General features: G+C 38.8%; 1 protein-coding gene across 35 annotated transcripts in view; it reads left to right on the top strand.

The window, feature by feature from the left end:
- The window catches only part of ptprdb (protein tyrosine phosphatase receptor type Db), a 172,227-nt gene extending 158,680 nt beyond the window's left edge, over window positions 1-13,547 (top strand). For all 35 annotated transcript variants that reach the window (XM_037764653.1, XM_037764651.1, XM_037764647.1 and 32 more), the window contains 8 exons: window positions 520-674; window positions 2,304-2,589; window positions 5,908-6,086; window positions 6,295-6,421; window positions 7,350-7,475; window positions 7,571-7,725; window positions 9,874-10,009; window positions 10,131-13,547. In XM_037764653.1, the coding sequence (XP_037620581.1) occupies window positions 520-674; window positions 2,304-2,589; window positions 5,908-6,086; window positions 6,295-6,421; window positions 7,350-7,475; window positions 7,571-7,725; window positions 9,874-10,009; window positions 10,131-10,199 (1,233 nt within the window). In that variant the 3' untranslated portion in view covers window positions 10,200-13,547. The remainder of the gene's footprint in view (window positions 1-519; window positions 675-2,303; window positions 2,590-5,907; window positions 6,087-6,294; window positions 6,422-7,349; window positions 7,476-7,570; window positions 7,726-9,873; window positions 10,010-10,130) is intronic.
- Window positions 13,548-18,504: the final 4,957 nt, after the last annotated feature.

Below are 18,504 nucleotides of genomic sequence, written 5' to 3'. Positions count from 1 at the left end.
GTGTCGGTCGTGTAGCCAAAGCCTGATATACTGCAGCTTAATCCTCTGTGCCACAGACCTCCATCATCCCAAAACTATTAAAACACATCAGCGAGCCACATTGTCGTTCACTGAAAATAAACTACAGTGCCCATGTTCGTGGTAATAATAACGTCACAGTCCGTCCCACATACACTGTCCTGCTGCTGTAAATACCCACTGGGCCACCAAAAGTGTATTAATCCATGACTGGAAAATAATCCCCCAAATTCACTCCTGTTTTAGCGATGTTTCACAGCTGTTTTAGGAAATTAGTATTATTTTTTTTAATTTGTGACCTGTTTTTAAAGATTTACATCTTCATTAGGAACAATCGGGCCTGGGGCCGAGTACCACAAGCAGGGTAGGGAAGTCAGAAAGTACTGAAACACATTGTGGGTTTTGGTCTTTTCATGGGACACAGTATGTCTGTTGACAATAACAACACTGTAGAGTAACACCAGCTTTATCTTTAACACTCTTGTCCGTCTGCTTGTCCAGAGCGGCTCCAATGAGAAGCGCGAGGTTCGTCACTTCCAGTTCACCGCCTGGCCAGATCACGGGGTGCCTGAACACCCCACCCCGTTCCTGGCCTTCCTACGCAGGGTCAAAGCATGCAACCCTCCAGACGCCGGTCCCATGGTCGTCCATTGCAGGTGTGTGTGTGTGTGTGTGTGTGTGTGTCAGTGCTTTATCCATGTTTTTTATTGATTGTAATTCACTGTACTGAAATAATGACTAAAATCACCAAGGAAAACAATCCAGTGGTCCCTGACCACAAAGAAAATACATTTGATCTTTGATTATGTGTGTGTGCTTGCATGAAACACTTATGTGTTATTTTGGGTTTTACTTGGCAGCATTATTTTCAAAAGCCAGGGAGTCTGTGAATCTCAACAAGAGTCCAAGAGCACTTGTATAAAATCATTCACAGGTCCTGAACTGAAATGAGACTGACCTGCCATTATACAAACCCTTAACCATCCTCACTGGCTTAGTGAGGCCACATTCCTCCTCTAACAACAGCCATCATCTCAAGGTTTTACAACTACAGCAGCCGCCATGCTGACCCTCTTTTCCATAAGTAGCTTTCAGTGTTCAGTATTTACTGTTTAAGCTGCTGGTACTGTAGATCTGAGTTCGCAAGTTTATATTCAAATGTGTTGCTGTCTGAGCAGCAGGAGGCTCGCGCGTTGGTTGGAGGGGAAAATTCTGGAAACCTGTCATTGCAACCTTGGCACAATGTTGAGCTCCAGAGCTGGAACGAAGCTGCTAGCAGGAAGAGAAGGAGAGAAGACGGAGGGTAGCAGAAGGAGTATGAAGCGGAAGCTCTCGGGAGGAAGAATTAGCGAGGTATAGATGGTGGAAGGAAGAGGAAAGGGGGATTGAGGAATGATTGAGAGGGAGTGTTAGCGAGGGACTGGGAGTTAGAGGAGGAGATACGTGCAGAATGAGAGAGAAGGTGAGGTCAAATACGGGACGCGGTGAATGGAAATGATGAATTAAAGAAAAGGAAAGGTGGAGAGAAAATGGAGTACAAATGCAAGAGTGAAAAAGTGGCGGGGCTGGTGTGAGAGCGTCGGAAGGGTACTTGGAGGGAAGATAAAGAGGCAGGGAGACGAGGGCGGGAGGGGGGGTGAAAAGGTTGGCAGGAGAGGAGCTCTTCCTAATCTTCCGTAGCAGTCAGATGGAGTATCTAACAGGATTATCAGTCAAATTTAATTATCCCGGCAAGACTCCATCATAATGTGCCTTAACATATCAACCGGCTTCTGTGTCAAATAATGGACCGAATCTCATTCCACCTGAACAACAGACATGCTAGCGCGCACATACACACTGATATTAATTTAACCATATAAAGAGGTTTTTTATTCACTTGCGGAAACTTGCTTGGTCAGGGTGTTTCACCATTTAGGTACTAGCACAGCAGAAATGTGAAGTGTTTGGGTGGGCAGCTAAATGTATTATATTTCTGGATTGTATGTCGATAGGAGAGGATATCTTCCTAATGCCAGTCAGACGGTGATGCTGACTCATCGCTGATGTCAATTTGTACGTCCTTTGTTGGAAATATTGCTGGCTGGCATCTTTGTGATACTTAGTTGATTTAGGCACAGTATGTTAGAGCTTTTGCAATATGCAACAGGGCCAGGTTTGTACCAGGTTTGAAGACACGGACAACACTCAGGAATAATTATTTGCTCAACAACTCGTACCCTATAGGTTATGTGAGAATATCATCATCATCACCATCTGCTCCCTTTTTCTATTCCCTGGCTCAGTGCCGGAGTGGGTCGCACGGGCTGCTTCATCGTGATCGACGCCATGGCGGAGCGAATCAAGCACGAGAAGGCTCTCGACATCTACGGCCATGTCACGCTGATGCGCTCCCAGAGGAACTACATGGTCCAGACGGAGGATCAGTACATCTTCATTCATGATGCGCTGCTGGAGGCCGTGACCTGCGGGAACACCGAGGTCCCCGCGAGGAACCTCTTCTCCTACATCCAGAGGCTGACGCAGATCGAACCGGGGGAGAATGTCACCGGCATGGAGCTGGAGTTCAAGGTGAGGACTAATCATCACAATGTCCTTGAAGGTTGTAACATTAGGTCAGACTGATGGTGATAATGTGACACTTTACTGGTTTCTGTTACCTTTTTCTTGCCCCTCGACACACAGAAGGATAAACATCAGGGTCCTGTAGATTTGGTACTGTAGATATTCCGTGCTTCCTATGAATCAATGTCTAAAGATTATCTCTGGGCCGTCCTGACCCCATAAAGAAAGTACACTTTACGATCACTGTGTTTATTATATAAAATATTGAAGGCTTAGAGCTGGAGATTAAGGTGAGGCTGTATCCTGAGAGTCTTCGTTAAGGTGTAGAGGTCTTAAGGTTGTAACTCTGGAGTTAAGGAAGTATTCTTACTTAAAGGAACAGTTTGACACAATGCTTATTTACTTTCTTACTGAGGTATACGAGAAGATCGATACTACTCTCATGTCCGTCTGTTCAATATCATTTGAACGAAAATATAGGGGTAAAAACAACAAGTTGTGATGGATTATTTGTCGGTATACCGCAGTGACTTCCTGGCGTCCTGTTGTCACCATGGGGTTGCCAGGAAACCAGCAGAGATGGAATGAATTCACTTTACCTGGCCAAGTCCTGCACATAACCTATGTGTTAATTAGTGAGCTGGTAGGCGGATTTATTGACTGTTTGACGGAGCCAGATAGCTCGTTTCCCCCGTTTCCAGTCAGCACGCTACGCTAAGCTAACTTTTTTGCTGGCACCAGCTTCATATTGAATTCTCAGCAAGAAAGAAAAATAAGGGTTTTTCCCAAAACTCCTCCTTTAATATGTGTTTTTTTGTCCAATATCGTGTCCTAACAAGAACAGTTCAAGTACAAAAGAACACAGAGAAAGGAGGTTGGTTAACAATCCCAGAATTTTACATCCCAAACTTATAAAAATCAAGATTGCGTGGTATAGTAAAATGGCCAATGAAAATTAACAGCAAAGTCAATTAAATTGAATGGAAAAAAGCTTTCAAGAACAACACATTTTTGCCAAGTTAGCTGGGATAAAAACACAGTGACATAGTGTGTTGTTCATAATCAGTTGAAATGGCAAACTTTTTGGTGTTTTACATGTCTGTGTATTATCTAGAACGCACCTTGTCAAACAATAACAATGTTCATGAAAACAATCTCACATCAAGGTCCATTTAGTGGCTGTTTTGGTCTCCCACATCAGCAGATTAAGTTTACTAATTTACCACATAACTGTAGATGTTGAACCTCCGTTGTGTCTCATCCATGTTGATTTAAATGTTAAGGTTCAAATTAAATTCCTGACCTCTAAAACTTGTACTGTCGGCAAAACAATCTCATCTTGGAGGAGATCTATATAGTCGCTGCTGGAGAAGCTTCTCTCAGCTTGAGAACAACCTCCTCCACAAGGACATACAGTATGTATGAACCTGGAATTCCTGACCTTGATAGTCACTGAGCATCTTTCCCAGGGCTGTAAGCGTTTCCCCCCCCTCTGAGAGTTTCATATACTCAGGATGGATGGTTGGATTTGAAGGGGATTATGGGATTGCACCTTTTGAATCCACGGTAAGAGAGTTCTGCTGAGGGTTTTAGAGAGCAGCGTGGTTTTGGACGTTTGATGGGTACGCACAGACTGAATAATGTACTGTAAGCCAGAAAGTTGCAGTTTATAATACAATCTCAGGGAAAGGTCATGTGGGTTCCTTCAAACATTTAGGGAGCTGATCAGAATTCAAAGTGAGAACATAAAAGCAAGAAGAGGGAGTACATGTTATTGAGTAGTGTTACTTTCATTTTATTCTAGCTGTTTTTATTTTGTTTACCGTGATATTAAGTTCTCAGCAGACCTGTCTGATTTGACTGGGTGAAAAGAGAATTTATCCATACAGGTGTATATATTGAAAGCAGGTGGTTTAATTTTTTTCCTGGAATGGTTTATGTCTGCTCAGACGCTCAGGGGGCAAAGTAAACACAAAGCCACTCTGAGCAATCTCCTTCATCCTATGCTCCGGCATTCCTGTCCTAATGGCAGCGGTCTCCTCAGAATGACAATGAACCGAGCACTCGCTGAACTGTTTGCGCAGCTTTATATTGATGTAAAACATATGCCAGAGGTGTCCCAGTCACCAGATTTCATCTCGCTCAAAACACTTTGCGGGCCCAGAAAAGGCACTTTCCACCTTCATCAACAAAAAAACACCAAAAGGATGGAATTTCTCACGGAGGAGCAGCGTCGCATCCCTCAAATGAAAAGAAAAGTTGAAGCATGTGTGTGAGAAAGCGAAGAAATGAAGCTGTTCTGGCAGCTTTCGGTAATCCAACACCCTATTAAGACCCAGTGTTTTTGTTTCCTTTTTAAAGAGGTTGCCAACAGGGCATGATTTTATCCAAGCTTAACAGATGGTAAAAATAACAGGCATATATCAAAGCAACAATTTCTTGAGACTTTATTGATAAGACAGAGTCAAAATTCAACTTGCATGAAGAACTACTATCGTTGGCACTGGAAACTTTGGTTCGGAGCACCAAAATGAACTGGTGAACTTGTGGTCGGTGTGGGATTTTCCAGCTCGGTCTGTCTGTAAGAAAATAAGGTACTGCTGTTTCTCCCACAGCGCTCCGGTAGCCGCCGATGGTCCAGGCTCAGTTCATGAGACCCCATTGTTCCCCCCAGAGTCTGCGGTTTCCCTCTGCCTATTCTCTGTTGTTCTGTCTTTCGTTTTAAGCCGTGTCATCCAATGGTCGAGTGTGAGAGAGAGTGTACAGTGTGTGCTCACGTCTGCGCGTATCCATATGACTGTGTGTGTTCCAGGTTTTTTTTTTTTTCCCCTTCACTGGTGAAGGATCAACTGTGGTTCACATATGTGCGTTGAGACAGTGTGGGGCCTTGTGGTTTCCTGCCCCCCGACTCTTGATTTCCTTCTTCCTCCTCTCGTTCGTTTTAGAATATTCCCTCTCCCAATCCCCACCGCTGCCCTCGTTCCCCTATATTGCCCCTCTTTTGTTTATTCAATTGAAGATGTCTGACTAAATATCCTCAGGCCCCGCCGAGTCAAGCTGATTTTCTAATCTCAGTTGTCCAGCATGCCAGGGGAAAAACCGAGGCTTGTGCTAAATACATTTGAATGAGGTCCCTGAATTTGTCTGAACTTTCTTCCCTCCTATAACCAGTCCTCCCTTCTTTCCATTACTCCCCTTCGTTTTCTTTGTGTTTTGTCTGCTCTCACCAACGCTACTTCGTAGGCGAATATATAAAGATATGTAAAAATTTTCTTCATATGTCAGTCAGTGAAATATTCTGAAATATAGATTTTTCTGTTCCAGCGTCTGGCCAGTGCCAAGGCCCACACATCACGGTTCGTGAGTGCCAACCTGCCATGCAACAAGTTCAAGAACCGGCTGGTGAACATCATGCCCTACGAGACCACGCGTGTGTGTCTGCAGCCAATCAGAGGGGTGGAGGGATCGGACTACATCAACGCCAGCTTCATCGATGGATACAGGTCAGGAAAAAACAATATCTGAACTGTTATCTTTTTATGTTCCTGTTTTCTTGTTGGCATTTAAGGCACGGCATTGAGGTTTAGTTCATTCAGTTACTATATGTGTCTTTAGAGAGATTGTCAACTCTCTGTACAGCTTCGTTTGAAGAAAAAAATAGTAAAGAGGGTGCATATGTACAGTATTTAATTCATCTAGTTGTGTTTGTAGGCAGCAGAAGGCCTACATAGCAACCCAAGGCCCGCTGGCTGAGACCACAGAGGACTACTGGAGGATGCTGTGGGAACACAACTCCACCATAGTTGTCATGCTAACCAAACTGAGAGAAATGGGACGGGTACGGATACACGCACACACACACACACACGCGCACACACACACACACACACACACACACACACACACACACACACACACACACTCATGCAATCAAGTACACTATGTGAGGTACATGTCAGTATGGATCGGCTCAAATGGGAAGCAAACTTGTTATTCTACTGGTGTAAGGGCTTGTAGATCTGGTGATTTTATGGATCACAGCGCATAGTGTTTGTCAAAAATTACAGAGGAATTATGTAATAATAGGATGTATATGCTCCAAAGGAAAATCTAGACAAAAAGACAACAAAACTCTTTGAAAGCCACACTAATTCATTTTAATTGAACTGCAGCTTTTAAAGGTTTCAATGCACATCGACCTAAAATATCAGATGATTTGTTCTTGATTACATGATTGATTTTACCCAAACATGTACTGTAACATACACTACCACACATTGTACTATAATTAAGACTCATTATCAGTTTTTAGTTTTACTAGTTAATACGGAAGGACTTCTCTAGGCCTTTTACATTTGTGCCCTATTCTTCTGTTTCCCCTCCCCGTTTACTGAGACCTGTCATAAACAGTGTCTTTTTGCAGCAGGAAACAGTTGTTGGGGAATAAAAAAATCCAGATTAAATATGTATTTGTTTTTGGTGAATATCTGTAAAAAAATAAAAATGTTGAGTCTTTATTAAAAAGAGTATGTGAAGCGTTGAAAATGCAAGCAACACAGTGATGGAGTGAGAAAGAGATAATGTTGTGAGTTGTATCTCATGAACGTCATATCTCATCTGGCAAAAAGACGAAAAATGACTTTCATTCGGTCAGGAAGATATTTTCATGACAAAGTAGCCAGAGATTATTCTCCTCACACACTGAATCCCTCAGACATGATGATGTAAAGCTCTGAACAGAAGCCTCTGTTTCTGTCCTCCTGCAGGAGAAGTGTCACCAGTACTGGCCTGCAGAACGCTCAGCCAGGTACCAGTACTTTGTGGTGGATCCAATGGCTGAGTACAACATGCCCCAGTACATCCTCCGAGAGTTCAAAGTCACTGATGCCAGGGTGAGACATCAGTTTGTAAGAGGGTTATCATTTGTACCGCTTTGACATTATTATTCTGTGATTAAAAATCATCAAACACATTTCCTTTCCTCCAGGACGGCCAATCGCGGACAGTCCGTCAGTTCCAGTTCACTGATTGGCCGGAGCAAGGAGTGCCAAAGTCAGGGGAGGGATTCATTGATTTCATTGGCCAGGTGCACAAAACTAAAGAACAGTTTGGCCAGGATGGGCCAATTACTGTGCACTGCAGGTAAGACCTAGTCTTCCCACTAACACTTCTATGTTTTATACATTGTGATTGTTGTATTCATTGTGACAGGCGAGTGACAAATTTAAGACAAACCTAAATAAATGAGTGGAGAAACATAAATGCAGATGAAAATAATGTTAACTATCTCAAAAAACTTGAACAACTATGGACATTTTTTGACTGACCTGTTAGACAGCGTTCTCCACCACAGTCCAAATTAAAACAGAAAATGAGGGAAGACTGGTGAAGATTGGTGTTCATCCCTCCAGCAGAGCTCAGAGACTTGTGGTGGCCCAACACCTAACTAAGACACTTTATGCTTGTTTTTCACTGGAATTTGTCACCCCATCTGTACATGTGATTACCGTAGTAGTTTAATGACATACACACTGTAAATATTAGCTATGTAAACAATAGACATTATAGTCAAAGACATTATGTGTGGTTGATAAGTGGTTTAGATGAATCTTTGGCATATGCACTGATCAGAGATACTGTATGTACCTGACAAACCAGAGATGATTTCAGTGCCAGTCATCTTACCACATAATAGTATGTATAGTTTATGTTCATGCTGCAGGACCCGATATACAGTTCTGAATTTTTACATATATCCAACTATTTCTTTTTAGCCTCTTAACATCTACCCGAAAAGAAAAATGTTCGCCACATTTGGTGTGTGATTGTATGTGAATAGGTGAGTCAGAGGAAAAGCACTTTGGATATGTAAATGCCTCCTGTTTTATTTCCGTGGTAAATGCAGTCTGTTTAATTCAAACTGGAGGGTTCACTGGGGTTGATGTAAGGATTTGGAGACTGTGGGTCTAAAGATGGACTGTTTTATAGGACAGTGATTTTAAGCCATTAGACTGAAGGTCACAGTCATGGGACACTACTGGTTACTGTGTTTGCCTCTCTGCATTAGCAGGAGAAGCAACATAGCTTTAACATAGATAATGCATACGGTGTCTCATCGTTGCCATGTGGGCGCAAAAAATCTGAATTAGATCAGTACTAACAGCCAGTGGGAAGACCTTCTATATAGGATTATGATCATGTTATTTCAGTTTATTATACATGACTAGTATGACCTTTTTGAAATTTTAATGACAAACAGTACTATATAATTTATGACCCACTATACTGTGACATTTTTATGACATTCTAATGACATACTTTTACAAGACTTTTTTGACATGCGATACTATGGCTTTTTTATGACATTTTGACATACTATATATATTAGACTGTTAAAGAGCTTTTTTCGACATACTATACTATGACTTTTTTCAGGACTGTTTCGACAATCTATACTGTGACTTTTTAGTACTTATTTCGACATACTATACTTTAACTTTTTTGTGATTTTTTACGACATAAAACTTTTTTATGAATTCTTCCAACATACTATACTATGGTTTTTTTTATTTTTTTCAACATGACTTTTTTTACATACTATAATTTAATTTTTTTCAAAATACTGTCCTATGACTTTTTTTCATGAAATTTTATGACATACTATACTTTGACTTTTTTCATGAAATTTTTCGACATGCGACTTTTTCAATGACTATGACTTCAAATGAAGAAGTACAATACTAAAACAAACACTTCATCAGTGTATCTGCTCAGATAGCTCAGTGGGGTATGTATCTGGTTAGAATACTGGAGGTTGTGGGTTTGATCCTTATGTGACACAGTGAGTTTTCAGGTTTAACTTCTAATGACGAAGTCAAATATACGAAGAGAACAATCTGAAGTGCGTGTGGCATTGGTGGCTTGGTTGCTAAGTTCCAGGTTCTGGCTGCGGCAGAGCAGGGTTCCATCCCCACCCTCACATCGATCCCCGGTGCCCGACAGTGGAGTGAGACGAGCGTCTCCTCCCAGGGTTTCCGAGAGATACAACTGGGGGACTTTTTTCTACATGATATCCTATGACTTTTATTTATACATACTATACTTTGTTGTTTTTTTAATTTTTTCGACATACTATGACTTGTTTTTTAATACATACTTTACTATGACTTTTAAAAAAAAAAAATTGACATACTATTATGACTTTTTTATGACTTTTAAGTGACGTACTATACTATGTTAGGGTTCTAAATATATCCAGCTCTAAATATGTTTCCATCTGTCCACCAACAGTGCTGGAGTAGGGAGGACCGGTGTGTTCATCACCCTCAGCATCGTGTTGGAGAGGATGAGGTACGAGGGAGTGGTGGACATCTTCCAGACTGTCAAGATGCTGCGCACCCAGAGACCTGCCACCGTTCAGACAGAAGTGAGCTTCCCCGCTGTTTTTAATATTTCTCCCTTGTAGTTTATGGTCTCTATCTTAACACTCATTTTTTTCAGTCTTTTTTCCTTTGTCACTGACTTGATATTCTTCTGCATCCCTCCAGGACCAGTACCAGTTCTGCTACCGGGCCAGTCTGGAGTACCTGGGAAGCTTTGATCACTATGCAACATAAACCAGAGTGGCCGTCTCTCATGCCACATCCCACCTAGTGCACTTTTCTAACATCCGGCCCGAATTAATGCACTAGGCTGCGATGTGTCTTTGAAGATTTTTGCCACCACATGCAGAGTGAAGGGGACCCATCGGCTTATCCCGTACCCAGAAACAGCACCTCTAACTGAGCCATAGCAACCTGCTTGACAAGGGTGTTTCCTTTCACCCTCAGCCCAAACACACCTATTGGTCAGTCTGAAGAAGCAACTTCAACCACTGTTCCAATCAGAATACTTGATCAAATATTGATTTTTTTATTCGTTTCAGTGCTTTTGTGAGCACCCAGATTGCTTTACATTGTTTGGGTGTGGAACTCTCACCTCGTCCACCACCAGTGTAGCATCACCAACCTAAATACAGGACCCGGCTACAGTATTTAACTGTCACAGGAAATTTAGATTTTTCTATCTTGAGGACTGTCTAGAAGGAGTCTACAAATCTATCTTATGGAAGCCTCGTGGACTGAAAGAACTGGGACTTTTGAGCACCAGAGAATTGCCAACAGGAGACTGAAAACACAGAGCACACAGTATTAAAAAGACAAAGAACACACATCCAAAAAAAAAAGACACCAAGAAGTGTTTTTTTTCTGTTTTGTTTTGGAAACAGACTCTTGTGTAGTTTCTTGTGAATGAAAAAGATATTTCTACCATACAGTAATAAAAACCACCAGTTCAACCTTATGCTTCACGGTTTAAGATAAGGGAAACTTAAGAGAGGTTTAAAATGCATACCACAAAGTAAAAACACTCATTTAGTTTTTTAGAAAAAATATAGATATGTTATCTTGTTTTTTTAAAAACTGGGTATTCTTTATGGCACGTTCTGTTTTTTTTTTTGTGTTCACAGATTTATGACTTTGTCCCCACTGACCATACAAAGGCGAAATTGTATTTTTTGTTTCCGTCTGTGTAATCCAATGAGCTGTAGCGATTTTTTTAAAAGTGATACGGTACTGTTTAAAGTGTACAATCAAATCTAGTGTGGAAAATGTTCACAATTCTATGAAAAACACCACCATTAAGTGTCACTCTCCTGTATTCTCTACCCACTCAGTTTTTAAAAACACACATTTCGCATGCACACAGGACTCTCAACCTCATTTCTATCTGGCCTGTGGTGTCAGATTAGACGGCCATTTATGAATTCCCAGGGACCGACGGAGGTGCGGTATTAACCCTGCTGCTACCAGGACGTCCCGAGAATAATCTTGCCAAGTTTTTTCTGTGTGCAGGTTTAGAGAAAAGCCAGATAGAACTACAGAGAGTATGCACAGAAAGCAAAGTATGAAAAAAAAACAACTATTTATGTGTCCAAATAAGCTTCACAAAGACTTCTCAAGCAGGGAGCGAGAAAGGGATGTAGAAAAATGGGGTGGGATGGAGAGGGGGTCAGGGAAGGAACAATTTTCTCACTGGAATGCTCACCTATGACTTTTCTCTCTGTCTGATTCAGTGTGCAATAAGTAGATGTATTATATATTTTTGTGTCAAGTCACTAACTGCAGTTATATGCCATTATGATGACGATGATAGTGATGATGATGGTGCATCATGTTCCAGACACAAAGATGTTACGCTTCATATGGTTCTCGCCACCATTTAATGTGTCCAAAACAGAGGGGACGACCTCTGACCTCTTAGGAAAGTCGATATTTTATCATGTCACAACTCCAGTAGATGATGTCATCCTTCTGTGTGTCACGGCAACCAACGAATGATCAAATTCATACTTCAAAACAGCATCTAATAAGTATTTTGATTTTAGATTTCTAGTGCCTTATATTACACGCCTATTTTGATAAAGTTACTTTAAAGGTTTTTTTTTTGTGTATTTTATGTATGTATGCTTGTACGTATGTGAAACCGAATGTCTGTGTATATGATTTTGTTATGTTACAGTATGTGAAAGTATATTGTGTTCTGTTTTTGGCTGTGAAATTTTTGTATGGAAGGCTCTGCGTAGGCTGGATAGTTGTACTCATCACCCAGCAACAACATTATCATCTCTTTTAATCAAAACAAATATCTTACATATGACTCAACTACAGACAAAAAAAAATGTGGTTTCAAAATAGGTTATTAGCCGGAGGGTCTGATCATTTTGGACAGGAAAAAAGTTTTTATGTCGACATCTTTCCGTCTTTTCTTTCCTGTGACACTTGCACAAGCTTTGTGTATATATTCTTTCACTCGGACTTCAGTTCGCCTGCCATGAAATTTTTGGCCACACTGGCGACTTTGGCACCGACAGTGAGCTGGCTCAGAAAAGTCATACTTAACTCAGCTATGTAGAAATCTATATAAAGTTGAACAGCAATGGCTATCTTTGTCTGTCTGGAGTAAAAGCTAAATGACAAACCACACGGATCCATCGATCCCACCTGAAGCCCTCTACCTAAAAATCAGTCAAACTACTTTGTGTGTTCCTCGTTCTGACGTCTACAATTATATATTTTTTTCCTTTAACGACAAAGGCTGAGAGAAGTTCAGGTGCTACAGTACGTCTCCAACAACACAGAACCCCACATCATCAGTTTTTTGTATCTCCATTAACGCTTGATCATTTAAGGGATCGTTGACAGTTTTCCACCATCTTACAGTAACCCTGTTGTCGTTTTTGTATGCATGGTACCACTTTTGAGATGCCCCTTTGGTCGCACCTGTTATGGGAAGACTTGCACTTTCTCTCTTTGTACTATGCACTAATACTAGTATCCTATTATCTCTGATAGCCCCACCCCCCTCCCAAAGGAGTTTTACTTGAACTCAGTAAAGATGGACCCTGTTATGCTCACATGGTTGTGTATATGTAAATAACACAAAACACAGAGAGTAATTGAATTGCATAAATAAATGAATAAATAAATGATTAAAGTAAAGAGTGAATAAGAATCTATCAGATATACAGAGTGATATAATAAAAGGATGCACCTGAAATCACAGTTAATGGCACAGCAGTATGTGCAATACATCACATTGTGGATTTGTTGTACCACAAAAGAGAAGTTTCACAAAAAAGTGTTCTATTTTACCCCCCAATGTATCATGTAGATGGATAAAACTGGAGTTTATAAATTGTATAAAAATGAAAATATGGTGTTACTTGGATCAATTACCTCCAATTGGTCTGTAAATGTAAACTTTTTGTTTTTGGTTTGTTTTCTGCTCCGAGTCAACAAGTGCTTTTTATTTTCTTACATTGGTTCTCGGAGCGCGTGAAAACCGAAAAACAGGTCTGTATGGATTTCTGTTCTGTCGACACAAGTTTCATTTGTTACAAATAAACTCAAGTGAAATAAATGCTACTGGTGTCGTTCTGTATAATACTTTAGACTTTAAATAAAAAAGATTAAAAGACACTGGACTCGAAAAAAAGTAAAAAGAATTGATAGTATAGCAAGTTGAAAAAAGTGAAAATAAAGTCATGTATAGTATGTCGAAGAACGTCATAAAGAAGTCACACTATGGTAGGTTGAAAAAGTCTGAAAAAAGTTATACTATAGTATGTCGAAAACGGTCATGGTACAGTATGTCGAAAAAATTAAAAAGTAAAATTATAGTATGTTGAAAAAAATCTGAGTAAGTAAAACAAATTTTAAAAAAACAAAGTATAGTATGTCATAAAAAGTCATAGTATAGTACGTCGAAAAACTAAAAAATCAAAGTATAGTATGTCGAAAAAATTCAAAAAAGTCATAGTATAGTATGTCGAAAAGTTATAGTATAGCATTATGAATTTTTTTTTTAAAAAAGACAGTATAGTATGCCGAAAAAAGTCATAGTATAGTATGTCGCAAAAATCGAAAAAGTTATAGTATAGTATGTCAAAGAAAAAAGTCATAGTATAGTATGTGGAAAAAACTTTAAAAAAACGGCATAGTATAGTAAGTCTAAAAACATGAAAAAAATCATAGTATAGTGTGTAGAAAAAAAATCTGAAAAAAGTCATGATATAGAAAATTGAAAAACGTCACGGTAAAGTGTCAAAAAACTGAAAAATCTAATAGTATAGTATGTCTAAAAAAAGAAAAAAGTCAGTAAAGTATGTCTACAAATTAAAAAAAAGTCATAGTATAATATGTCCACAAGAAAATTATAGTATAGTATGTCGGAAAAAATAAAAAAGTCATAGTATAGTATGTTGAAAAAATAAAGAAAAAGGTCATAGTATAGTGTGTCGAAAAAAAGTCACAGTATAGTATGTCGGAAAAAGTCATCGTATAGGATGTCGGAAAAAAAAAAGTCATGGTATAGTATGTCGCAAAAATTTAAAAAAGTTATAGTATAGTATGTCAAAGAAAAAAGTCATTGTATAGTATGTGGAAAAAACTTTTAAAAAACGGCATAGTATAGTATGTCGAAAAGAAAAGTCATAGTATAGTATGTCGAAAAAAAGCCATGGTATAGTAAGTCGAAAAACATGAAAAAAGTCATAATATAGTATGTTGAAAAAACAAAAAAAAACTACTATACATACATACTATAGTATGTTGAAAAAACATACTATATTATGTCAAAAAAAGTTATAGTATAGTATGTCGAAAAAAAGTCATTGTATATAATATGTCACAAAATATATTTTTCATAAGAAAATTATTAGTATAATAGGCCTATGAGATAAAAGTAATAAAAAGTCAGAATAGTACGCCATAAAACGTTTAAAAAATGTCTAACCTGATGCCGAAAAAAGTCAGTGTATAATATTTCAAAAAACAAACAAAAAATGTCAGTATAGTATGTCGAAAAAAAGTCATAAAATATGTAGAGTATGTCATAAGAAAATTCAGAGTATATTAGGCCTATGAGATAAAATTCATAAAAAGTCAGAATAGTACATCATAGAAAATGGCATAAAAATGTCATAAAAATGTCTAACCTGATGACAGCTTAAAATATAATAAAAGGCGTTGTATAGTATGTCATTAAAATATCATAAAAAGTCCTTGTATAGTATGTCATTTAAATATAAAAAGTCATGATACAGTATATTATTAAAATGTCAAAATGTCAGTGTAGTATGTGATAAAAAAGGTCATAATATATACTGTAGTATGCCGCTGAAATATCATAAAAAGTCATAATATAGTATGTTATTAGAAAAAGACATAGTGTACCATGTCATAAAAAGTCATAGTATGCCATTAAATAAGTAATAAAAAAGGTTATAGTAGGTCATTAAAATATAAATAAAAGTTTAAGTATAGTATGCCATAAAAAGGTCATAAAAGGCTATTATAGTATGTCACTCTGGTTTATGTTGCGTAGTGATCAAAGCTTCCCAGGTACTCCAGACTGGCCCCGGAGCAGAACTGGTACTGGTTCCAGAGGGAGCCAGAAGAAGATCAAGACAGTGATGGAGAAAAGACTGAAAAAAGTTAACAAAAAGAGAGCATGAACTGCAAGGGAGACAGAATGAAAACACGTCTGTCTGAACGGTGGCAGGTCTCTGGGCTTGCAGCATCTTGACAGTCTGGTAGATGTCCACCACTCCCTCATACCTCATCCTCTCTCCAGCACGATGCTGAGGGTGATGAACACACCGGTCCTCCCTACTCCAGCACCGTGGGTGGACTGATGGAAACATATTTAGAGCTGGATATATACTTAGAACTGTAACATAGTATAGTCTGCAAATTAAAAGTCATAAAAAAAGGTCATAGTAATATGTCCAATTTTATTTTTTTTTATTTTTAAAAAGTCATAGTATGTCGAAAATAGTAAAAATAAAAAAAAATAAAAAGTTATTTGTTGTCGACAAAGTCATAGCATAGTACGTCAAAAACAGTCATAGTATAGTATGTCATAAAAAAAAGTAATATTTATTACAATATACAAAAGTTATAGTATAGTAGATCATTAAAAAGTCATAAAAATCATAACATAGAATGTCATTAATATATCATAGTATAATACATCATAAAAATGCAACAAAAAAAAAAGACAGTGTAGTATATCATAAAAAAGTCATAGTATAGTATGTCAAAAACAGTGATTTATCAACAAAAAGCTCTCAGTGATCAAAGTAAAAATGGCAGTCAGGTAAAAGGCAGGCAGGATGACGGTAACTAAGAGCTGCATAGATGATGATCTGATTAAAAACAAATGGAGGTGAACTGGTGAGTGAGGTTGACTGAGTGAATGAGATTGAGGTGAGGAGGTGAGGAGGTGGGCAGGGAGAGACCAGGCAGAGCTGAGGAAGGACATGGCAACAGGTGTGCAGAGGTCTGCTGGGTGCAGGGCTAACCAGGTACAGGTGGAGCTAATCAAGGAGGCGGGAAACACACAAGGGCAGGAACTGAAACGACTGGAGAAGTTAAGTCTTTCAAAATAAAACAGGAAACTATGAATACATGACAAGAAACAAAGAAAAACAACTTAGAGCAGATCTTGATGCATATAGTACAGTATGTCATATTTTATGATATACTATACTATGACTTTTATTGACAGTTTAATGACATACTATTCTGATTTGTCATTTTAAAGGCATATGACTTTTTTTGACAGTTTAATGACTTTTATAGGTTTTATAGGTTTTATGAAGGTCTAAAAGACATGCTTAGGTATGTTTTTTTTCAAAAATGTCAGGTGTTGGTGACCAAAAGACCAGAAAAGACTGCAGGGTGGCCAGTGGTGGAAGAAGTACTCAGATGTTTACTACTCTGTTACGAGTAATTTTTATTTTTAAAAGTATTAGCATTGAAATATCCTTAAAATACCAAAAGTAATTATGCAGAATGGACTATTTTAGAATAATGTAGTTTATATTATTGGATTATAATTAATGCATCAGTATGCAACTCACTTTAATGTTGCAGCTGGTAAAGGTGGGGCCTCATCTTATTATTAATAATAATAATAATAATAATAATACATCAATTTATTTGTTGATTAGAGTGCAATATTGACCTCTGAAGTGTAGTGGAGTAGAAGCCTAAAGTAGCAGAAAATAAAATAAAGTACAAGTACCTCAACTTAAGTACAGTACATGAATAAATGTACTTTCCACCACTGAGGGGAGCATGATTTTACAGAAAGGCCATGCTCATGATGACACACCACTTGAAAGTCATAGAGTTGCTTTTATGGGAATAGATGTTTATACTCTGTGTGTTTTATTGAAAATATCTTGTCTTCTTTCTTTGGCTTCAGTATCACAAAGAGCCATCTCAAGCAGGCTGTGACGTGGTTTTCATGGGAGTACAAAGCTTTTTGAAGCCACGCCATGGCCACTTAAGATACCTCCTGGATTTTACTTCCTGTCTGTTCCTGCCTGCCGGGGTCCTCAGGCTCGGCTGGGAACACTCTGTTCCGTATCATTCAAGGTGAGGAAGCCATTCAACTACAAATCCTGGCCAGGCAGTTCACTGTTAAAGTTATGAACACTATCTGTACAATAACAAACATGTTCACCAAACTTGGAAATGTCTCTTAACCCAGCAGTTCAACAGTCGTTTTTGATTCTATGGACAATCCTTCACTTGTTTACTTAGTCTTATCTTACCTAAATCATGTTGTCTTTAAAACCACTATAGAAAAAAAGGACCTTATATAAAAAATTTAGTTTTACTAGTAAAAGTTAAGTTAAATTGTATCTTTACTAAAGACAATAATCAACCATTCAAAGACAGTCTGATGTAAACTTCTTCCTGTATTCCTCACAGGATTTATAACCTCATTGGCCTGAACCCCACACTCTGTGACTGGCTGTTAGACTTTCTCACCGGCAGACCGGAAATCTGTTAGGATTGGAAACCTAACCTCAAATAATGTGATGATGAACGCTGGCACCCCACAAGGATGTGTCCTCAGTGCCATGCTCTACGCACTATTCACCTACGACTGTGTCACCTCACACAAGGACAAAACCATCCTGAAATTTACTGACGACACCGCAGTCATTGGTCTGATCACTGGGGGTGACGAAAAAAAAACGGCAAATAGGAGAGAGGTGGCAAGTCTGATGTCAGATAAGACCGAAGAGATGATAATGGAGGAAGGAGAGGAGACTTCATCAACCACTGACAATTCGCGAGTGTGAGTTGGAGAGGGCCAACAGCTTTAAATACCTGCGTCCACATCAGTGATGTCCTCACCTGGGCATGTAACATCAAAATTATAGTTTCAATTTTCATATTTAGCATCAAATGTTGTATTGCCCAAGCTGAATGTATTCAACAGTTAACCATCTTTTCCACTGCACCTGGAACTGCCAATGTCATTCTTACCAACTGAATTACTTGAAATAACTTGACAATTTAA

The sequence above is a fragment of the Sebastes umbrosus genome, chromosome 3 (assembly GCF_015220745.1).
Source record: "Sebastes umbrosus isolate fSebUmb1 chromosome 3, fSebUmb1.pri, whole genome shotgun sequence".
Lineage (NCBI taxonomy): Eukaryota > Metazoa > Chordata > Actinopteri > Perciformes > Sebastidae > Sebastes > Sebastes umbrosus.
This window is presented reverse-complemented; position numbering and strand designations above follow the sequence as displayed.